The sequence below is a fragment of the Thermobia domestica genome, chromosome 9, assembly GCF_964235325.1.
Source record: "Thermobia domestica chromosome 9, izTheDome1.hap1.1, whole genome shotgun sequence".
Lineage (NCBI taxonomy): Eukaryota > Metazoa > Arthropoda > Insecta > Zygentoma > Lepismatidae > Thermobia > Thermobia domestica.
Genome location: NC_137462.1, coordinates 196,414,857 through 196,440,469, shown reverse-complemented (window position 1 = coordinate 196,440,469; position 25,613 = coordinate 196,414,857). Strand labels below are relative to the sequence as shown.

Genomic DNA, 25,613 nt, shown 5'->3' with positions numbered 1-25,613 from the left:
TCGAATACATCGTTATATAAACTTCTCCTGTAAAATATTGACGCGTAAATTTACTAATTGACGTTTTAATTCAGCAGCATTTCTTGCAGTTTTTATATTATGCCTTCGTTATTTGTTTATTTAAATTTTCCCGGTTCTTAGTGTTGTCCTGTAAATAATGAGATTTAACAGCGGAACATACGAAATTTAACACGGAACACGGAATTTAACAGCATTCCGTGTAGTAACGGCAATCTCAACAAAAGTGACTTTCAATATGAACGCACGGAAATTACATTTGAAGTTTTCGACTGTTCACAGTGCATTATTAAGGACAGTGCAGGAAACAAATCTTTGTTGAGTTGGCGCTTACTATTCGAAACACCTGGTACACTAAAAGCAAGCGCGTTAACCTCTCTACCGTCTGGAAACCTAGCAACCGTTCTACTAAAAATAGCGAATTCGGATATCCAATCTCCTGATTGTGAAATCAAGTTACTCTTTTAACTTACTACAAACCCTGAAATATGTGAAGATAATCAATATCCTTTGTAATGAGGTTGTGTGTGCAAATGGTTTTCATACCTTGTAAAAAATATAATACATTTGTTGATAGACCGACTCTTTCTGGTGTTCTTCTCAATAGACAACACTATTGCTTTTGTATTGATACATAAATTGGATGTAACTAACTCATTTGTGAAAAGCCATACGTATACAGGTATTCATACAGAGAAGTTATGTCTTTACCTATGTTCTCACTTAAATTATATTTAATTAAAGGTGCTATGCGCTTGAAGTTTAGTATAAAAATGAAAAGTTCATAGTTTATTATTAAAGAGTTCAAAAAGGCTGCCTTTTCTTCTTCTTTTTTTCTTTCTTCAATTTCTTACCTTATGTCTATACCTAATTATATCTATAAAGGTAATAATTATACACAAATTCAATTTAGATTGATAATAGCCACTAGAGATGCAAAAAAGCCGGCTTTTTTGAATCGATGGTTTTTTGCACATAAAAAGCCGGCTTTTTTGAAAAAAAAAACAAGAATTTTGGAAATTTTGGCTTTTTTCATTTTCATGATTTTTCTGTTTAAATAGCTTTCTTATAGTATACTCTAAAGTTAAATAAGATTCCATGACCTGAATGCCATATTTCGCTCTGGAATTCACCATCATGATGGATGGAGCACATGGTTTATGAATTAAAGTAAACATAAAGTACGTAGTATTTGACGGAAATTTTAGAAGCTATTTAACTTTATTTTAACTTCTGAATTATCGACATTTTTTCTTCTCTAGATCATTTCTTTTTAGTCATCCGTGTTTCACTTCTTAGAGCTTAGTACTCTAGCTTCTAGCACATAATTAAACTTATGTTTTTCAATATATCCATCAGAGCGTACGTTTTTCAATATGTCTGTCAGAGCGTACTTCCACATTTCCGTTATACTGTAGCTGTGCAATGATTTAAAAATAATCTTCCGGACACAACCTTAAATACCATTTGATAGAAATAATCAGTATCGAATTTAGAAAAATATGTGGGAGGGGTTTTTCTGAATAATGTTTGTTTTTTTTTTTTTCTAAAAATTTCTAACTTTTATTTAAGAGGAGCTTAAGTTTATGAGTACAGGCATAACAAATATTTCATTTCGTTTGTATATTGAGCTATATTCTTCCAGATACAACCTTGAAGACCATTTTATACTGCTAATCAGTGGCGGATTTAGAAAAGTATTTTGGGAGGGGCTTTTCTTATTAATGCTTAGTTTTTTCTAAAAATTCCTAATTTTTTTTTATTTGAAGACAGCTTGAAGTTTATGAGTAAAGGCAAAACTAATATTTAATTTGTTTTAGAAATTCCCTAATTTCGAGGTAGAGGCTTCAATCCGAAAGACATCCCCACCCTAACCCTCTTCGCAAACCCACCACTGCTGTTAATTAATAATAACAAAGATTTAAAAACGATTAGAAAGTAACTCGGCCAGGACTCACAGTACACGCACTATCTCTACATTCACAAATGGAATTAAGAAAAACTTTTGTCAAAATGGTCGAATGCGGGGTTGAATCCCGGACTTCACGATAGAAGCGCGAAAGCTAACCATTCACTCATGTTTGTTGTGCAGTTGTGCTTAACTTAAATATATTCTCTCTCTCTCTTTCTCTGTGACCACAAAAGCTCTCCATTGACTTCTGTCCTTATCCAATTCAATCCAGTTTCTACTATGTATTCCTATTTCTGCTAGATCCATCTTGATATTGTCCTCCCATCTGGGCCTAGGTTTTCCTAATGGACGTTTCCCGATTGGATTTCCAGTTAAAACTTTGAAAGCGTTCCTACTTTCTTCCATTCTGGCTACATGACCTGCTCACCTGAGTCTCCTAGACTTCATGACTCTAACGATGTTTGGTAAACCGTATAAATTATGTAGTTCCTCCTTATGAAGTTTCCGCCATTCCCCATTCCCGTTCCTCTTGGGTCCAAATATTCGTCGCAGAATTTTATTCTCAAATAATTTCAGTCTGCGTTCTTCCCTCAGCGTAAGCGACCATGTTTCACAACCATAAAGCATAACAGGCATGATTATCGTTTTATATATTTTAAGCTTTAAATTCCTTGACAGAATTCGCGACGACAAAATATTTTAAACTGAATAATAACAAGAATTTCCTGATTTTAGTCGACATTTAATTTCTTTCTGGGTATGATTTTGGTCTGGTAATACTGATCCAAGATATTTGAAAGTATCCACTGTGTCGAAAGTTTTAATTGATATTTTAACACATTCATTATTTGCCGTAACTTCCTTGTATTTAGATTTCTCTGCATTTCTTTCGATCGTTCTATCAGATTTACCTCATCCGCATACAGTATAACCTGGTAAATACCATTCAACTCTAGGCCCTGGTTCCTATCTGATTTTTCTTATAGCGTACTCCGGAGCCAGTGTTGAATTCAAACATTTTCGCTCGGGGGGGAATGTCAACTCCTCGGGGGAGGAGAGTTGTTTTTCTATATTTTTGCAAGAAAGCAGCATATTTGAAAATTCCATTCACATACACATCTTGAGACTAATTTGCTGATAAATATTCAATGTGAGATTATAATTTAAAAAAAAAAATTGTTTGATTTCATCTAAAACATTAAATAAAGACTGGCAAAAATACACTAAATTTTACACTAAGCTTTAACAGCTATTTACAGTAGCTATTTTTGTTATTATTTCCTATATTCAGTAGTTACTGTTCGTTACTAATGTAGAAGTTTTTAAAAAGATTTAAATTAACTCAAATATGTTTTGTCCTAAAACAAACATTCATAGGAATATCTTAACAAAAATTATCATTCTTTCTCACATTTCTGATTCTAAATCAAGCATATTAGCCTTGGTTTCTTCAATGCATACACATCAATAGTTTAGTTTACGAAATCTTCAGTAGGATTAGTGCCGTGTCGTGGAAAATCAGCGCTTGGTGCGAGAGTATACGACCGCACCCCCGTATATATGAGTTAGGTCGACAGACCAGCCGCGAAAAGTGAGAAAATTTTAAAAAGTAAACCCTGCTTTTCATCGATTTTGAGCACTTTTCGTTACTTTTTTCCTTTCATTTTATATATGTGCACATGTGTTTCATTCCTCTGTTTTTTTTTTCTTTTTCCCTCCCGAATTTTGCACCCCTTACTTCGGTGCCCGGGGCCGTCGGCCTGCTTGCCCCTCCCCCATGGCACGGCACTGTGCAGGATCTTCATCACCTTCAATAGCAATCTTTCACTTATATACTACTCTTATATTGATAAATTCTATATAAATCTCTAACCCAGGAGGAATAACTGTTCCTTCCTGATCCCTCTAAATGACGCCCTCTGAACCTCAAGCTTTAACTGAATTATTTTTAATTAAAGAAAGGTGTGTTTATTTTAGCAATCGTAAAACACATTTACGTCCGTTACTTCCGATGAAAAATGGGATTTAGGCGCCCTATTTCAAATAATGCAAGAACTGTTCATTTTCAAAAACTGAAGTCCACTGACATCAGAGATCATATGGAATGATCGAAAGATCTTCCCTATCTTTCCTTTCCTATCTCAACCTGTGCTAGTGCTACCTACTAATATATACTATAGAGCGAGAGTATAGTACCTACTAAAACACAAACCTTTCTTCAACAGTTAACAATTTCATGTTCTGCCAAACTCGATCATAGCGTTAAGAAATACAAGTTTTATTGACTATTTGGTATTCTATCTTAAATGTTACATGTTTAATATTTATATAGAATGGGTCTGCGTCATTTATATGTATATTGAGAGATCGGATTTCGTGTGCACGTGCACGGAAAGAAAGCAAATAATTGGGTGAAGTAATTTCTACATTTTGTGACTGAAATTTTTTGAGTTTCTCCGGGGGGAATGAATTTCCTTCGGGGGGGGGGGAGATTTCCCCCGGGCTACCCCCTGAATTCAACCCTGTCCGGAACAAAGCTGAATAATAAAGGCGATAACGCACATTTTTCTTTCAGACCAATCTTGATGTGGAAGCTCGCATTTTTCTACTCGGACTTCACTCTGGAATTTATTTAAACACTTAATAAATCTAGCTTTTTCGGTATTCCAAATTCTGTAAGGATGTTGTACAATATTTCCCTCCTTACCGAGTTGTAAGCCTTTCTAAAATCAATAAACAGTTGATGTACTGGGTAATATATGCCCATTTCTTTTCGAGTATTTGTCGAATGGTAAATATCTGATCGATTTCGACTAAATTCACACTGATAATCTCCAATAATTTCATCTGCGTATGGGGTCAATCTTATTAATAGAATGTTAAGAGAAATGCCTCGATAATTATTACAATCAATTTTGTCGTCTTTCTTGTGAATTGGTACAGTGATTGATTCTTCCACTCTTTTTAAATGTATTCCATAGTTTCTCTTTTTTGTTAAAAAAAAAAAATCGTAGCTATATGTTGAATTTTCTTGTTAAAAATTCAGAAACCTTCAGCATTGGGTAAACCGTGATGGTGGTTATATATTTTACAGCCTAGGAAACCGTACGATCAGAGGGAACCGTCTATTATGTATATGATCCATGAACAGAAAATTCGATACCGTACTTTCCCGATTCTGAACAAGCTTACGGAACAGTCAGTACATTACAGAATTAGGAGCTTTACCGATTTTGCAGATCCGAAGCACCTGATAGGTAGTAACAGATTATTACGTATGTGATCAATCAGTGAAAAAGTTGTTCGAAATATTCATACAAACTGAAAAATTTCAAGAATGTACAGAACCACCCGAAACGAAGCTCTTGATGTGCAGATTTCTCTCATGTTTTTCTTTATTTTGCTTCAAAAAGAGGGTGTGTGATATTTTGAAGTAAAAATACTACATACAATTTTGATAGTTATTTGTGTCATTTTTTAAAGTACTTATTGTATATAAGAGGTTAAAATATTATTACATATATTGGTTAATCCTTTGGTATTCATAATGTAAATATGTAAGAATTTTAAAAAATCTTTTTGAAATTCATGGTTTATTTTCGAAGTTTCAAAATATTATCTGCATCAACCACTAATTAAATGAGTTTTTTGTTGTAGAGAAGCGAAACAAAGTCTGCTTTATCAGTTTAAAGCAAAATTTTCAAAAAAAACCAAAATTTCCCAAGCAAAAAAGCGAAGCAAAAAAACCGAGTTTTTTTCCAAAAAAGCCGTTTTTTTCCGAGCCCTTGCATCTCTAATAGCCACGGACGGTGACATACGTCGTGATATCATTCTGAGTATAGTCTGCGAACAGAATTTAGATTTTAGCTTACTATTGATTAAATCTATTGCCTCAAAATAACAATAAGTTAATACTTACATCCTAATATGTGAGATATATATATAAAGTTTTTATATCGTTTTAGCCCGAATTTAATGCGAACTCATGTTTTCAAAATGATTTTAATCGAAAAATAAAAATAGCCAGCATAAAATGCTATATACGCTTCGAAAATATATAATGGAAAAACCTACCAATTTAAAGCTCATTTTAAGATCTAATCCGATCCTTTATTGCACCTCTTGGTAATTATCACTCGCAATCTTCACTATTATCATCTTCTATCATCTTTTCTTCTGAAGAAAAACTACATTCTTTTTCAGATTGATTATTATCCCATAAAATGTCATCTTTACTACTATCCATGCAAAGTGCAACATAAAAGTCGTGAGACAACTGCAATAAAACCCAGATAACTTCTAATATGGACGTAATTAATTTTTATTCGTCTTGTTAGGTGCACTTATTTGGACGTTCCTCCAACTTCTCCGTGGCCTATGGAAAATCAGTTTTTGGAATGTTCTGAAGCTCCTTTCTCACGGTGACCCAAAAGTATTGAGACGATTTGTTTTAAAAAGTTATTCTCCGTGTAATCTAGAGTCTGACATCGAAACTACGTACCCTAATGCTTCGTGTAACACGTAACTAGTGTCAATCGTTTTCGTTCATTAACCTGTGAACACTGGCATCGATTGCAAGTGAATCGTCTTGTCATCACCATCGTTTTCGTCTCGTCATCATCATCATGGATGAGCAGACAGTATCAATTAAGTTTTGTGTTAAAGCGGGGAAAAGTGGAATGGAAATTTTCGAAATGATTGAGAAGGCTTATGGGACTGTTGTCATGAGTCGTAGTATCGGCAATATGGTCGATTTCGAGACGGAAGGGAAGACATTTAGAGCGCCGTGACAAAGGAGCTTCGCAGTATCCCAAAAACTTCGTTTTTTACAGGCCATGAAAAAATTGGAGGACCGTGCAAACAAGTCCATCAATCAAGGAGGAATATATTTTTAAGAATAATAAAATGAATAAATTATATCCATATGAGAATTAATCTGTGTTTTATTAGAGTTGTCTCAAAACTTTCGTGTCGAACTTTGTATTATTAGAAAGTGTATTCTCCAAGTGTAAAATACTAGGCTGCGATTACGGTATGAGTATGGTTTCTATACTGTTTTTATACTAAAAATATTGTACTATATTCAGACCAATACAGTATGCAGAGTATAACTGACATTTGTATAATACTCTTAAAAGGTAAAGTGTTATTCACAAAAGTACATCAAACATAGCATTAGTAATAATTTTGGCTAACACCATACACATGAAAAGCTTAAACAGGCAAGCTTCTATCCCTACTGTATGTATTGTGCCATTCGGGTAAGGAACGAAATAGGTCTTGGAACAGCAAATAAGGAATTGGAAAATGTAATTTCTTCTTTTTACGTAAGTGATTGCTAAGTGATGAGAAATACCAATGATTGTCACATTATACAATAAGAATAAATCAAATAATCTTTAACTTGAACTTACACCATGTATTAAAATAATCATATTTAATATTAGAAATTAAACGTAGAAAGCTTATTTTTAACAATTAAACAACACTGCCCCTATGATGCTAAATTTACGGCAATATTTCGGAAGCCTTTCGGTGTTACCGTTCTCCAGCTTACACAGATTTCAGAGTATCTTGAAGTTTACTCAAAACATGGTGCTCACAGTGTTTCGCCTTTTTCTATACAGACAGTTTTAGTAACAAATAAATAAAATAAAGTAAATAAACACCAAGTAACCGCATTATGCTTGAACAGTTCAAAATTGTCATGTCGGCATAGAATAAGCTTTCATTATTCGTTTTTTATATGTACCTACACTCATAAAATTAGTTTCTTCTTTTTGTATAACTAAACGCAATAATAAGACACATTATACTAAATTAAAATAAGCTTTAAATCTGTTATAAATACCAAAAAAAAAAGCTCTCATTACGTAAATAATAATAATAATAATAATAATAATAATAATTTAGATATGTATTTGTACTTAGGGGTATATAAGGCTAAGTGTAAATGTAATAATTTTTTTGTATTAGCATGATTAAACTATGGCGTTAGAAATTGATCATCCATACTTCTTATAGAGCCAGACAAAATTGACTAGGTTGGTCATTTTATAAGCCGAACTCCATCTCTAGATCCCAGAATGAAGTTTATGTATAGACATAAAAGTTATTAAGATATAATTGCTACCCAGAAATTCGTCAGACATAAGGAAACCTGACAACACACACTTGAGAAACAGATTTCTGACAATTCAGCAAACAGAAGAAGATCAGAAAACAGTTATAGTCCTACTTCATTATAGTTAAGTACTTTACTATATTATTTATTTATTCATCAAGAAATAACACGTAATTCCGATAACAATTTCCTGTACATATGAAATATTATCTGAAACATGATGATAAAACAATACTAATAATAAAAAATGATTAAAAATAGATAATCAGCCTTGCAAATACAAAACATATAAGCATATGAAAACTGACATCGACATCTGATAAATTGTTTTTTGATAATACCAAAATCTCCAATGAATATATCCATAAGATGAGAGTAGCTATTGGTCGTAAGCAAACACTTATAAAGAGATACATCAATTATCAATTTTGCAATTCTAAGTAGTTGTGTAAGGAACATGCAAGTTAACAATATTAATTAACAATATTATTTTACCAGTTAGAACTTTATGCAATGATTTAAGATCATATAAAATTGTCCTTTCTGATAGTTTCAAGAGTTCAACTAAGTGCCTAATTTCATCATTGGTTTGAGTGACAAATCTTAAATTTCCAGCGTAATCAGGAAGGAAATGAATTTTGAACAGATTCAATATCATTATAAAAGTACTGTACGCTTCTGTTCCAAAGATTAGAACAATATTCAAGATGACAACGAGGTACAAGATAACACAAGTTTTCATGAACACAAAATCTCTAGAGATCCATGTAATAATGCATAAATTTCTCCTTGCTTTAGACATAATCCACCTTATGCAGAGTCATTTAAGACGTATGATTAGCATCATACTAAAGGCCTAACTACTGCAGGAAAAATGTTAGTCAAACTCTTTAGTATGAGACTGATTACGCGTCAAAACGACTTGCATAAGGCCCACTATGTTCAAGATGCTTGTTAAACAATCATTTCTTATCAAATATACCCAGACCTTCAGTGAACTCAGCGTACGTAACAGAAATATTATCAATAACATATATATAATAAATTGGATTAAATTTATTGGAAAAAGTAACACTAAGATTTTTGTTGAGATTTAAAGGTAAGCCATTCCTTCAAGACCATTTAACATCAATATCAATATTACTTTGAATAATAGCACAGCCATAAGAATCAATAAAACAATAGATTTTTAAGTCATCAGCATACATAAGGAAATGACAGTTAACATAGTCGTTCAAATCATTTACAAATAGAAGAAACGGAAAGGTCCCAAGTTAGACCCTTGAGGACGCCTGAGAAAATATCATGAACTTCAGAGATATGACTACGACATCTAACCACAAGTTTTCTATTACAAAAATATGAAACAATTCACCTAATAAAATTAATAGATAAATCATAATTTTTTTTACAATTTTCTTTTATGTTTCATGAGACAATCTGTGAAAGGCTTTGGAGAAATCAAAATATGTAGCATCAACCTGCCCTTGGTTCTTAACTACAGGAAGCATATCAGACATGAACCATGTCAAATTAGTAGTCGTTGATTTTTTTTTTTTTCCATGAAACTAGGTTATCAAAATTTTAGGCAAAATACGGATATCTTAATGAGTAACGATGACAGTCCGTCCGTTAATTCGCACAGTAATTCTTGAACAAAGACGAATTTTCAAATTCTATTCTTTGCAATAGCTAGCTGAAGCTATTATCTCAGTCGAGCTCTTTAACAGAGCTGTTCTTTGCAATAGATAGCTAGAGGTATTATCTCAGTCGAGCTTTTTAATGGAGCTGTTCTTTCCAATAGGTAGCTAGGGCTATTATCTCGGTCGAGCTGTTTAATAGAACTGTTCTTCGCAATAGATAGCCAGAGCTATTATCTCGGTTGAGCTCTTTAATGTAGCTGTTCTTTGCAATAGATAGTTGAAGCTATTATCTCGGTCGAGCTCTTTAATGTAGCTGTCCTTTGCAATGGGTAGCTAGAGCTATTATCTCGGTCGAGCTCTTTAATGGGCTGTTCATTGCAATAAGTAGCTGGAGGTATTATCTTGGTCGAGCTCTTTAATAGATCTGTTCTTTGCAATAGATAGCTAGAGCTTTTTCCCAGGTCAAGATTTTAAATGGAGCTATTCTTTGTAATAGATAGCTAGAGCTATTGTCTCAGTAGATCTCATTAATGGAGCTATTCTTTTCAAGAGATAGCTAGAGATATTATCTCGGTTGAGCTCTTTAATGTAGCTGTTCTTTGCACTAGGTAGCCAGAGTTATTATCTCGGTCAAGCTCTGTAATGGAGCTATTCTTTGTAATAAATAGCTAGAACTTTTATCCCGGTCGAGCTTTTTAATGGATCTATTCTTTGTAATAGATAGCTAGAGCTATTATCTCAGTCGAGCTCTTTAATGGAGCTATTCTTCGCAATAGATAACCAGAGCTATTATCTCGGTTGAGCTCTTTAATATAGCTGTTCTTTGCAATAGGTAGCTAGAGTTATTATCTCGGTCAAGCTCTGTAATGGAGCTATTCTTTGTAATAAATAGCTAGAGCTTTTATCCCGGTCGAGCTTTTTAATGGAGATATTCTTTGTAATAGATAGCTAGAGCTATTATCTCAGTCGAGCTCTTTAATGGATCTGTTCTTTGCAATAGATAGCTAGAACTATTATCTCGATCAAGCTCTTTAATGGAGCTGTTCTTTGTAATAGATAGCTAGAGCTGTTATCTGGGTCGAGCTGTTAATGGATTTGTTCTTTGCAATAGATAGCTAGAAATATTATCTCGGACGAGCTCTAATGGAATTGTTCTTTGCAATAGATACCTAGAGTTATTATCTCTGTCGAGCTCTTTAATGGAGCTGTTCTTTGTAATAGATAGGTAAAGCTATTATCTCGGTCGAGCTTTTTAATAGAATCAATCCGTTAATATCTCCACGGGTTAAGGTGGTTATCCATATACCTTTTTCTACTGTTGAGAGAAAGATAGTAGAAATTACACTTCACTCTGTTAGATGACAGCAAACATTCCCAGCTGTTGAAATTGATACTTCTAATGCGTGGTCCCTTTACTAAAACAACAGAGTTCATTTCGTTGTTAAGTATTGAGATTCATAAATATTTGTTTTCCGGAGACCCTACAAATTTTTCTCTTGTGTGATCCTGCTCTGTTATAATAGCGAGAAATAAATGAGATAAGCAATACAAGAGCGCAGAAATTAATGATGATACACTAAAGTAAGGTAGTTTTATGTGACATGTACATTTTAAGTTTTTTTTTTACAGAAATGTACGAAAAATTATCATAATGCCAATTACTAAACATACGGAGTTTCTCATTTTTTGTATTTAGCTATTTAAAAAATGCAAAATATAGAAATAAATGCAAACCAGTTCATTTCTTTCGAAACGTATTTTCCCTATTAAGATGAAGTTCATTATGAAAATAATCTTTGTTTGATATTGTAGAGTTATAGTGAGACTCTAGGAAGCTATGTTATGCCCCACAGCAGGGAAGTGTACCTGGATAACTATAATCGTGATACTTACAAGATCCCTTTTGCAGCAGATTCTTTCAAAAGGTGTGTATTATTCATTCGTTCAAGCATTGTCTGTATTATATGGCTTTGGTTAGTGGTAATTTGGTTACATATTTCCTCATTGCTCTTATGTGAAAGTATTCCTTTTCTTCTGTATATACATGTTTTTGTTTTCCATGTTCTAAATGTCATTTCTGGGATTCGCACTCTTCCATGTGTTTGCAATACGCACCGAGGGTGCAGGAGCAAGAAAATGGTCTTGTTTGTCCTTTGTATGTGAGTAAGCATAATTTGCTCTATATTACGGCTTAAATCGTCGGCCTAGATTATAAAGTTAAAATGAAGTGTTTTTGAAGAGAAAACCGGCCAATAAAAAGTTTTTAATTGTACTATAAGCATTCTTATAATCCAGATGATTGCTAGTCGGTGAAGTTGGCGATTAGATATTCGGTGTTTCCAAATATTATACACATTTTTATTGTGTAAATTGTAGTTATTCATTCAATAATGGTCTCCACATTTTCTTTTTCATTTCCTTGAAAAAAAAAAATGATTCGGAAACTTACTTTTCCGTATTAGTTGTTTTTTAAGAATATGGAATGCTGAGTGGGACTTTTTTTTCCAAACTATGCTATGCGTAAGTGTGGGGAGTCTTGTAGTATGACTATATTCGCCCGTCCGCCTGTCGACAGGTTATCAGAGCAAAACCGATACGAGATAGCGAGAATCGGTTTTTCAGTATCGATTCAGCCACTTCCTACCTTACAGTCCATTTGATACAACTTGTCCCTTCTGACAGTTGGTTTCCTGTCTTTTCCTTCTTGCACGTGGTCACAATAATCAGGCAAAAAGAACTGTTTCTATGGTAACATCACGTTCAGCCAATTATAGTGGCTCATTTCTCTCGCTCTGCAATGGTAAACATTCCATCCTTTTCGCACGTTGCCAATTTGAATATAAACAAATGCACATTGTTTTAGTCGAATGTCAACTTGAGTAGTGAACCTGCTGATTGTTGAGATAATTCTTTTTAGTTATCTTTTGTGTCATTTAATTTTATAAAACTGCTATTTACTTGCAGTGAATAATTTCGTGTTTCAATACCCGACGCAAAAGCTGGCAACACGACATTGAGTACCACGTGCCCGCAGCGAGGTGTCAGAAAGGACAGGAAGTATCAATTGCAGTATAATCCTCTATTCAAGCCGGAAGTGGTACAAATTAACCATTTCCGGTTTCATTGTTAATGCCCATAGAATACTCGTAAAAATGGGAAGAGATAGGGAGAAGCAGTTTTCTACAATTGATTCGGCGTCTCAAGAATATATTCCCAGTCTTCACCCTTATCTCTGTACTAAAGCCCAAAGTGGTAGAAATCCATCACAATTTCCGGTTTCAATTTTGGCCTCCAAAGAGCCAGGGCCGGCGCGAGGGGGGTCGAGCCGTGCCACCGCCCAGGTCGCCAAGACTGATGGGCGGCAAAATTTGAAAAAAGAAAAGAATATAGGGACGGCAAAATTTGAGAAAGAAAACAATAAAGGGGCGGCATGTGAAAGTACCGCTCAGGGCGGCAAAACTTCTAGCGTCGGCCCTGCATAGAGCAAAAATGGTAATAAGAGATAGCAACAAATGGCGTTTTGAAACAGATTCAATGTCCGAAGTATAAACTTTCTTCTCTACTTTTACCCCTCTGTTTAAATCGGAGATGGGTAGTTCTGTCTCCGACTTAATCCCCCTGTTGAACTAATTGGGCTTTAGCAAACTTCATATACGCTACAAATTTGACATTTCTTCATTTTATCCTTATTCAAGATCTCTACGTTATTGAAATATAATAATTATGCAAATTAAAATTCTTTACTGTATATCAGGGTGGATCAAAAAGTAATGCCTCCTGTGAATAAAAAACGTATTAATGAACATATAACAGCAAAAGTTATTAAAGATCATTCTTAAAGATCCTCTATAGAAAACTACCGTAATCTCCATAATTTTGAACGCATTTGCGCCGTCGTCGTACCCAATCATCAAAACCATTTTGGAAAATTTCGAGGGTTTACTTCTTGACCCACAGTTTTAAAGCTATTTAGCACAAACTTTTGTGATATTCCAAGTCAGCAGTTATACTTTGGGCAGAGCCATACGAGACGTTCAATGCATCAACAATATTCTGAACTGTTATAATCATTTTCCTCGAATCAATTCATCAGCACATTCTCGATTTGCATTTGTTGGTCCGCTCTTCTTGATTTATCTGTAATTTCTGTTTCTCCATTTCGAAACGCCTTTAGTCAACGCCTTACATTGCAGATGTATATTACAGTGTCTCTATAAACATTTTTCAAACAATTATAAATTTCCTTAGGTGAGCAACTTTCTTTTATCAGAAATTCAATGACGACTATTTTCTTTAGCTTTAGATCCACGGTTCTAATCAGTCAATTTGAAAACGAAAAGATCATAGTAGTAGAGTATGATTATCTGTATACCATGCCTAGATAGTTCAGCAGCTGTAATAGAAACAAAATTATAGCGAGGGAGGCATTACTTTTTGATCCACCCACCCTCATATGATCCACAGTCCAAATTATCGTATCAAATAAGAGTAAATAATAATAGTAATAAGAATTTATTATTATTATTGAATATATGAGAATTTAATTTACGAAGAGGGCGACAAGTAAACAAGGTTGAAATCTCTGCTATTCGAGGTGTGTTCAAAAAGTATCGAACCTTATTTTTTCATACGTAAACTAATGAACGCGGGATACTTTCTTCAGTGTATAGATGTAGAGGGGACACTCATGCGCAATCATAAATTTTTTCCTGCCTGCAGAAAGCGTCAGTCGCTGGCAGTCGGCCAACGAGTGAAGACGTGTAGTGGGCGCAGGGGCGTCATTTAAGGGGGGCAGGAGGGGCAATTGTCCCCCCCCCAAGAGTTTGAGGAATACATATACTGTAATAGATTGTCTATTAATATACTAGTACAAAACATGAAAATCTTATGTCGACAGTGCTCTTGCCCCCCCTCAAGCAAGTCTGAAATAACGCTCCTGAGTGAGCGGTCGTCTGATTTTAGTTTTTTTGTAAAATGACAAAAAAAACTTAAGCAGCGATATTGCATCAAATTTTTCCAAAAGCTTGGTGATATCCAAGCGGAAATTATCTAATTGGATTAGTACATTTAATTTTGAACGAGAATTTGGACATAAGGAGAGTGTCCACGAAATTTGATTCAGACTTCTATCGCCAAACATAACATTCTTGTGTGTCGTCAGCCTTCCTCCTCACGTGACATGGCTCCATGTGTGTTGGTTATTTCCCAAGCTGAAAATGCCACTAAAAATGACCCGATTTGAGCTAAGGAAAGACATCATGCGGAATGTGATGGCACGGTTGCTCACCATTCCAAAAACTGCGTTCCTGAAGTGTTTCCAACAATGGCGGGAGCGCTGGGAGAAGTGTATGCATTACCAAGGAGACTACTTTAAAGATGATTAGTGTTCCGAATTACCAAATCAATAAATGTAGTTTTGCCAACCAAAGGTTCGATACCTTTTGAACACACCTCGTGCAGTAATAACTAAGAGATAACCTAAAACTGTGTTTCACACAGATTGAGCGTCCAAAGGATAGGTTCCATCTTTGACCTATATTGCAGCCGGAAATTATAAATCAACTACTTCCGGTTTTAGTATTAAATTCACATAGCTTGAAAGTCTACCATGTGAAATGGAACTTACTTGTTTGTCTAACTACTTAAATACGCGTTTTTTCTTCGTGATCTAGGCTGACATTTTTAACCGAAATAAAGAGGAATTTACATTAACCACCTCCTAAGGATGCAATGAGGCAAGACTGTTGTTATTGATTTTGCCTCATATATACAAGTGCTTGATGCTTTCCACTATCATTGCCACTCATTTTATCATTTATCATCCTCATTAAATTGCATTTTTCTCCATTAACCTTAACATATTAGATCTATATCTGACTGAATGTTTTAATTCTATTGCTTATTATAAAGAAACAATGTTCACTCATTTAATCTTTGCATTCCCTTTGATAAACATGCAGGACGTGCACAATGAAGGAGAAGCACTGGTGAATGAAACCTAACTTTCTAGTATCACCGAAAACAAAGTATGAAGCTTTGATAGACACAAATGTACTAAGGTCTATAGTACATAATTAGGATCAAATTTAGGCTTATGATTAATGTGTTAGAAAAACAAAATAACGATTAAATTTATCAGTTAAAAATGTTGTTGACTTTAAGTTTAGTCGATTAAATCTTCCAGGAGGTAATTTTAAATTGGTAACCGTTAAATATATACAGTATATATATATATATATATATATATATATATATATATATATATATATATATATATATATATATATATATATATATAACGATTAAAACGTTCATCATAATTTCCGAGAAACAAATGAAATGAATATTCAGCTAGTTTCCTTTTTTTCTCGGCTTAGTAAATGTTTTGCGGTGATTTGATAGTAGATAATTTCCAGAAGTGGTTTATTGCAGGCCGATGATTCTCAAATTGAGCATTGTTTATCAGAGTATCTACTGACCTGGAAAACTTGGGAAAAGCTTGGAATTTAACCAGAAACCTGGAATTTTCTTAAAGTACTATTTTATGTAAGTGCATTTGGTAAGTTGTATAGAAATTGCATGAAAAAAAAAATTAAGCCAATAAGAAACAGAAAATGTTGTAGTTAAAGAAATTACAAGAAAAATCCAATTTTAAGTATTAGTTTTATTAATTACTATATTATTGTACATGTGCAAAATACAAAAGTAACATGGGAAGGTAGGATTTCTTCTTTCAGTTCAAGAACTTCTGACTATTATCTTTGGGCCTGGTTGTACTAAGAAAATTAATTGTAAGTTCGAAATTTTTATATTCTGTAATTCGAAACTTCTATATTTCTGTTGTGCTGATCATTCCTTCTTTGTATTGTATTAATGAACTGAACCAACAAACTGAAACAGATGATTTCTTACATCAAAATAAGGAAAAAAGTTCAGATGGACCTATGGTCAAAAGTGCATAGTTTTGGAGCTAGGACTATCCAAAATCGTGAGAAAATGAACTTTGGGGGCGAAAATCTCCAAAACCCATTGTGCTGAGGTGGCATGTCATTGTCTTAGACTTGTAATCTGAGCGGTAGAAGTTTACCTACCGCTCTTTCTTTTAAGAAGTAGTTTGGTTAAAATTAACAAAATTTCTCCAGATCAAGGAGCACATTAAGAACTCAGTTTCATTCAAGAGCCCTATTTATTGCAATAGAAACGCTTCATGATGGTAGATGTGTACGCAATTGTAAAAGTAATGTAATTAATGGACAACCAGGAGTAAACGATTAAAAGGCACATAAAGGAAACGAGTGCAGACTATTAATTTTCAAGAATAATTACAACAGTTTTATTTTCGAATGTTTCTTTTTTAAATATTCACAATATTGAAATTTCTCAATTTACATTTTTCACGCGTTCGAAAAAAAAAAAAAACGGTCCCATTACTAGTAAAACTAACCTAATACAAAGATTTTTTATTTTCCCAATTTTTCCGGTAAGAAACCGGAGAAAACGTTTTTTAGCGGCCGGTTCAAAATTTCCGGAAATTTTACAACACTAATCATTAGTGAGTCTCCTTTCCTTCATAAAACGAATAGTCTTCAAAATAAACAATTGATACATTTTTCCGAGTTTTTATAGTAAAGAGTTGCGAGAACTTGCTACTAAAAGCTATTGCAGTAATGCTATTAAAAAGAAGAAAAACAACAATTATTTTAAATATTTTCCACAAATACGCCATTTTCAGCAGTGTTGCGGACTATATCTTCTGTTAATTCGTTTACCAAATCTACAGAAAAGTCTTCTTCATTTGTATATTCCACGAGAGGTCTTCCTTGAATTTCATAATCTTTTCCGTGCGACAGGAAACTGCTGCCAGGAAAGTGATGGATTCAGTTTTCTGGGACGCAGAAGTTATTTTTCATTTATTTCCTGGGCAAAGGACATACCATTGACGCAGACTACTAATCAAACCTGCAGCAGCGTCTGCGAGAACAGGTGTACTTGAAACACCCTGGCAAACTAAAACACTGTGTTCTCTTTTTTATGAGAACGCGTCGTGCCACATGTTCTCCAGACACTTCAGCAACTGCGTGTATGTGACTTTGAATTTGTCCAACTTAGCATCTTGAAATTGTCAATTGTTCCTTGCCGTAAAAAGACACATCTGGAAGATAAGCATTTTCGCACGGACAAAGCTATTGTGGATTCACTATTCGCTCATCAGATAGGGTTATTGCAGCGGTCGTCAAGAAACCTGCATTACATATGGGATGAGCTGATAAATAAAATAATAGAAAAAGAGTTGAGGTAGGTAAGTATATTATTTAGAAAGGATATATACTAGTAATTCTACTTCTGCGTTTTGATTTTGAGAAATTCTACTTTTCCTATTTTTTATCATCAGAAGTTGCTTCAATCTGCCATTGTTCTTCAAGTGGAATTCCATTATATAGGACTTTTATCGGTCCTTCCCGAGGCTAGTTTCTGCTGTATTAGCGGTCAGGCCACTTCAGTTTTGTTATTTATCTTCTCTACTGTTTCCAGTATGTTTAATTGAAATAAATAGAAAATAAAGTTTAATAGAATGACACGGCATAAGCATTCAATATTAACCTTGTACTTGCACTATACTGTATTTTTCCTGCGAAATACAATATGTCTGGTTATTTATTGCGAAAATTGTTTATGCAGCCTTTGTTCAGGTCTTCTTAAGTAGGTATATCGTACTGAACAACGTAGAAAACCTTAGTGAAATCTTTGGTTATAGCAATTGAAACTCACATAACGCACGTAACTTTTCAGATTTATCAAGGGACTCTTGGTAAACAGTGGCCTCCTGAAAGGAATATGGTTGATGAAGCATACACATCAATTCGTATACCTTTGCAAGATTTTCAGCGGTTAGTAATATGTGTAATATTTTGTAACTAGTGACTGATAATTCGTGAGAGAGATAGGTTGCTTTGCATGTGTGCTTTACGTATTTTTAGGAAGCTTTGAGAGTCGTCGTACTTACTTAAAATGGAAAACACTATATTAAAAAAATAAAGAAAGAATAAAAATTGTATCGATAGCCTAGTTTAAAGTCCATGGTCCGACATGTGTGCTATGCTTATGAATAAAACTTCTGTGTAAATATGTGTTGTGTATGTTTTAAGCTAAATGCAGATGTGTTGAATTGAAGGTCTTGATATTTGGTGATCTATATTTCTTGATAATACTGTGACGAAATCCAATGCAACTTGATTAGGTGATGTCAGTGTTATTTGTTGACACGATTGGCGGTTATATTGGTTCCTCAACGTAGTTATTCGAAACTCTATAGTGCATCTAAACGTAGTTGTTTGAAGTTCTTGTTATTAATATATTATTTCGATGTACGCATATGTCTTGTGATGGACTTAGCGTATTCTATGTAAGCGGAGAAAAAAGTAATAACTTACAGTGTGTGTGAATGTGAACTAAAATTATAGTACGAGGGATTTTTAAAGTAAGGTTCGTATAATAATAATAATAATAATAATAATAATAATAATAATAATAATAATAATAATAATAATAAAGAACTACTAAACATTTCGAGTATATTATATTTTTAGGAGACTCTACGGACATACCTTCAACTACTTTTCAACATAATTTCCATTGATGTTTAAACATGTGTCATATCGGAAGAAACACTCAGAGGCCAATTCTTCCGACACAATTTTGTAGATAACAGAACGAGAAGCTTGCGGAAAATTCTCTGAGAGCGCAGAAAGTGAGTTCTGTTTTCATGAATCTTGATCTCTACCGCACTCTACCACAAGATCGTAAGTGATTACGAGGGCCGGTCCAATCATGGTTTATCATGAACATTCTCCTGGCCTCCGTTACAAACGTTGCTATCACTCATAGCGTGGACCACACATCTGACAAGTAAACCTTACGTTTGGGTGAATCGAGTTGCTGACTGAGACACATATGAGAAAGTAGTACTAAATGTGGTCAGTATTTCAGTGAAGTTGTAGGTGCGAAGCTCCAGGGGTTTAGGAGATACAGCTACCAGAACATCACATGGAAGTACAGAATAGTCTTCATACAGTTGGAGGTAAAAGCTCTGTAAGACCTCTTGTAACGACAAAAGGTGAATAAGAAATATATGGGTACATATTAGGACTAGGGGGAAGTCATATAGTAAGGGTATACTTGACGGCGGCCATCTTGGAATCCGCCATTTTGAATTAAGGTTAAGTTTTCAAAACAGAAATAGCGTCATGTGATACATGATTTAAGGCTCAAATTTATTCAGAAGAAGAATGGTGACGTTAATTTTGATTTACGCTTAATTGGCAAAAAGTTACAGGGAAATTAAATATTGTTGCAGCATATGTATTAGTCCTTTACCTCGCCTTGTAAATTTTGTGTTAATGATAATAATTAAATAAAAAGCAGATGGATAAATATTAGGTCTATTGTAAGAGTTGCCTTGATGGTGACCATGTTCAAAACCGCCATTTTGAATCAGACAAAAGTTTTAAACAAAACGCATAACAGTGACACCTTATTAATAGCAAATTTTACCAACGGTACAACCATTTTTGCTTTATCATTAACCAGCACAAAATTAAATGGGAATAGAGTAATGCAATAGATGACTTCGGGCTAGAATGCTGGTTATATTTCTAATGATAAAGCAAAGATTGTTTTACCGTTGGATTTATCAAGGCAACTCTTACAATAGACCTAATATTTATCCATCTGCTTTTTATTTAATTATTATCATTAACACAAAATTTACAAGGCGGGGTAAAGGACTAATACATATGCTGCAACAATATTTAATTTCCCTGTAACTTTTTACCAATTGCGCGTAAATCAAAATTAACGTCACCATTGTTCTTCTGATTAAATTTGAGCCTTAAATCATGTATCACATAACCCTATTCCTATTTAGAAAACTTAACCTTAATTCAAAATGGCGGATTTCAAGATGACCGCCGTCAAGTATACCCTTACTATATGACTTCCCCCTAGTCCTAATATGTTCTCATATATTTGTTATTCACCTTTTGTCTTTACAAGAGGTCTTACAGGGCTTTTACCTCCAACTGTATGAAGACTATTCTGTACTTCCATGTGATGTTCTGGTAGCTGTATCTCCTAAACCCCTGGAGCTTCGCACCTACAACTTCACTGAAATACTGACCACATTTAGTACTACATTCTCATATGTGTCTCAGTCAGCAACTCGATTCACCCAAACGTAAGGTTTACTTGTGAGATTTTGTGATGAATTTCTCCCGGTGTCACATTTCTTGCAGCCAGGAATCGAATTACGGATTTTATTTCAGAGGCAGTGGGCCGCTCGATCTTATTGAACTCTTCCATTATACACCACAAAACTCGCATGTTGCCGACGCTATTTCAAATGGCATCTATTTACCGGTATACTCAAAGGATGCTGGGAGAGACTGAGCATGTACAAAATTACGAACGCTTGCGCTTTACTTAGATATTGCGAAACGAACCTTACTTTAAAAATGTCCCTTGTATAATGTTAACCGCTTGAAGAGCAATCTTATCAATAAACTCAAAAGGTTCACTCACTTTGTTCCTCCAAATTATTATAGCTTGTAGCTTGTTTAAATAAGTTACGTGAAACGTAGAATTTTCGCTGACAGATGTCAGCATTGTTAAGCCCTAGGCAAAGAAAGGTATCCTGTGGCTTAAGAAATCCAAAAAAATAATGGCTGTAACGATGAAAATTCGCAATTGAATCGCTAAGATCTATCCTCTTAGTATTCTCCAACTTTACTTCGAGTTTACTCAAGGGAGACATCTCACCTATAAGTCCATACCTACCGCTCCTGTTTCCTTTACAAGTAACATGTCGCACCTATCTTAGACGTCTTCATCAAATTAGTAGATATTGTAATGGTGGGGGCCATAGACATATCTGATCATCTACTTTTTAATGCAGTGTTGTAGGGCACCGTTGAAAATGTACGAAAACCAGTCAAAGCTGTAACAGATTACTAATATAAGGATTTACTTTAGTCAGATTTTCTCATTTTATTTAATACATATGTAGTTCCAAACTAGAATTAGCAGCATTCAAAGTTTCCACCATCAATGTTTGAATTCTGTTACTTAACCATTAAACTGGTACTTATTCAGTACGGCAAGAAGTTAAAAAAAAAAGTAATAATTGCACTTTAGTAATTATATATACACCCTGTTTCAAAAAGAATATACGTATTTCGAATGCATATATTTATTAAACATTAAGACATACGAATACGAAATTTTACACACATATTTACGAACCTCTCAAGTTCAAATTACAGTTCAAAGTTCAAATTACAGATGTTCAATATGTCCTCCGTCAGCGACACGAACAGTATCATACTGATACTCAAATTCATCCCATACTCGGGCAAGCATGTCCTGCGTCACTGATGTTATGGCAGTACGGATCCGGTTCTTCAACTCTTTCAGGTTCTGTGGGAGCGATGGTACATAAACGTTGTCTTTAATGAAACCTGTTGCGTAATGAAATACACATATATAATTCCATGTATCCGCCAATTCTCAGTTCTAGCTGTTTTACCCACTAGGAATATAAATAGCATTAAATTTCTTTACTGCAAAATAATTCCCGAAAATAAAACAACCAGCACCGACAATTAACGTCCACACATCGAGTGAGCGCGATAGTTACGATAGAAGGGTAGAATAGGTTCGCATCAGTTTCAAATTACTGGAAATCCCAATTTGAGATAACAACTAACAAACTTTATTTTGTGAAATTTGTAACAAATAACTTGAACGAAAAGTAATAAAGAAAGTCTGGCAGTGGACTAAATTAACTATCAGATACAACATCCAATGAGAAAGTAACACACATTAACCTTTTTTTTCCAAGATTTGTTTGACACTAGAATTTTTAGATATAAAATCCCCACTTTAAACGCAATAAAGCACTGCTTATCGAAACTTTAAATGATATTGAAATTCTCTACCCAATACGAATAACTAGGGTTAGCTACTGAAACTTAATTTATAGTTAAAAGCAAAATCCAAAAGGGGTTTATTCAAATAGCTTAACCAAGGCATTTAATGGTTACGTAAGTTGACAGAATCCAAGTTTCTTTCATTTATTTTCCTTTTCCTTATTTCCTTTTCCAAACAAGACAATAAGAAAAGTGAAATGGAAGTTTCTAATGCAAATAAGAATAACTAACATACAAACCAGAAACTGTTTCATTCATTTTCATTTCCCTTTTTTTTTCTGTCTCCAAACCTGTTTCCTTTACAGAGCCTTTTTAGTGGTTAGACATTCATTTGGTCTCCTTGCAGCCAAAATCCACTGGTTCCTGTCGTATCAACTTCAAATATTAACACCTCCATTTCACAATTCCCACTATCAAGTTTACGAACTTCACTCAAGCAGTACCTATGTTAAATTGCCCCGTCCGCTAGTTAAGCAGCAGGCAGCTGGCTGCAGCGACAACTAGCGACACAGAGCGGAAAGCTCGCGCACTTCACCACAGGCACCACCAAGGTCACTCAATTACGAGTATCTCACGAAACTATTGCTATTTTAAAACGGAGATTTTATTAACAAACATTTTACATATTTTTATTTTTCGACTAAACGTAACACATTAATTTCCCCCTCCCCTGTAGAAGGCAAACAATACTATTAAACAAAACAAGAGGAGAAAAATAAAAATTATTTGTACATTACCAAATTTCCTTTACCAATAAGGTCGGTGAACGCGATTTTAGATAACAATTGGGCCCATTTTCTTTGTGATTTATCAACGTATGCACGAATTAAATTCTTCACCGACCTTATGGTTCTTTCCGCCTTATTCGGCGACGGGTTATAAGGGGATAATTTTACATCCTGAATACCATAAGAGTACAAAAATTGAGAAAAGTACTCTGATACAAAATATGTCGCGCCGTCGTGCAAGACAGAACCTGGAAATCCAAATCTCAGACAAAGATCTAATAATTTAGTACAAATAGTCTTAGAATTTAATTGTCTCAAAGGTTCTAAAAACACAAATCTACTGAAAGAATCTGTTACAATCAAAATAAACTCATATCCCGAACTATTGGGAAGACGCCCAGCTACGTCAATGTGCCAAATGTAATTCGGATGCTTAACATTTCTAGTATAGTAATTTCCCATAGGTTTCTTAGTTTTATCTTTACATTTCTGACATATTTCACAAATATTCACATAGTTCTTTATATCTGAATACATTGTTGACCATGTAAAGCGAGAAGCAACCTTTTGTATCGTTTTCTTAATTCCCATATGACCTCCCGGTACTAAAGAATTATGAGCATACTCTAGAATGCTATTAATTAAAGAAGAAGGTACGACAGCTCTAAAACCTTGACCAGATTTACCTTTTGTTCGTTTTAGCAAGATGTTATTTTGTAATTTGTAACCTCTTACCTCCTGCTTACTTTCGAGTTTGGTTATAATCTCTTGAAGCTCTGGATCTTTCCTTTGATGTTCTTTCAAGGATATACTGAAATCAGGATACTTCCAAAAATTTACAAAAGACACATTTACACTTTTACCATGATCTTTGACAACTTCAACAGTATCTGCGTCTTTCGTATAAAATTCCAAATGATTGCCAACACGGCTGAGAAAATCAGCTATACAATTTACCTTAGTGCGGATATGGACTATTCTAAACCTAAAACGTGCAAGTTTCTCCAGAAGAGTTCCATACCGACGTTGTCTTTTATGATTTGTAAGAAGCCAAGAGAGGCTTTTACTATCGCTGTATACAACAAATGGATTGAATAGATAATATTCAAATCGTTCTAAGCAAAGAGTGAGGGCTTTAAGTTCCAACTCATAGACATTTTTACTCCAATCTGTAGGGGGAATTGCTTTAGAGAACATAGCAACAGGTCTCAAATTACCATTTTCATCATATTGACTCAAAACTCCCGAATAATGACGCAAACTACTATCCGAATGGACAATAAAGCTTGAGTTCATATCAGGAACTTTCAAAATTACATGAGAACAAAATTCATCCTTCAATCTTTGAAGTGCAATATCATGATCTTTGGTCCACTTAAATACTCGTTTAGGAGATCGTAATTCCTGTAGAGGAGCTATCAATTCAGAATAATTTCTTACAAATTTAGAGTAAAATGCAAAAAATGAGCATATTTTATTCACTCCTTTTCGATTTTTAGGTTTTGGAATATCCTGAATTACCTTAATTCTGTCGGAGTCAATACACATAGTTCCTTTTTCAAAACGAAACCCTAAGTACTTTATAGATTGTTGAAACAAAAATGTTTTCTTAGGGGAAATTGTTATACCCCATTTTCTTAAACGGGAGAGAACATCCTCTAACAATTTCTTATGATCTTCGACATTAGAGCTAAACAATAGAATATCATCATAGAATATTTCCAAATTCTTTCCAATTAACCCATCAAGTACCTTATTCATTAAATTACTTAACACAAATGGACTATTTAGAAAACCCATCGGGCAAACCTTAAATTGATAAATTTTATTTTTTGTGACAAAGGCAGTATAAGGACGACTGTCTTTCGTCAAGGTCAACTGAAAAAAAGAGGATCGGAGATCCAGTTTACTAAATATTGAGTGATTAGAAATACTTGATATAACGTTCTCCATGTTAGGAGACGGAAAATTATTACAAATCACCCGCTTATTCATTTCTCCATACGCTACGACCAAACGACTACTTTTATCTGAGTTTTTTACAAGAAAGCATGGGGAAGTAAAAGGTGGAAAGTCTACCCTCTCTACAACATCATCTTTCTCAAGTTGTTCAATATATTGTTCTAATTCTTTTTGTTTAAAGGTAGGGAGATGATAAGGTTGTTGTCTAATGGGAGTATTATCAGTTACCTCTATTTTATATTC

General features: G+C 34.2%; 1 protein-coding gene across 8 annotated transcripts in view; it reads left to right on the top strand.

Annotated features, from left to right (window-relative positions):
- Positions 1-25,613, top strand: part of LOC145660522 (putative methyltransferase DDB_G0268948) — a 61,585-nt gene that overhangs the window by 16,277 nt on the left and 19,695 nt on the right. For 5 of the 8 annotated variants that reach the window (XR_014126820.1, XM_081725700.1, XM_081725699.1 and 2 more), the window contains one exon: positions 11,510-11,622. Coding sequence is in view for 5 of the 8 variants with exons in the window: in XM_081725700.1 (XP_081581826.1) it covers positions 11,510-11,622 (113 nt within the window). In the remaining 3 variants the exon portion in view is untranslated. Of the gene's footprint in view, positions 1-11,509; positions 11,623-18,487; positions 18,586-25,613 lie in introns of all 8 variants that reach the window. The other 3 variants (XR_014126822.1, XR_014126821.1, XM_081725702.1) reach the window with 2 other exon arrangements.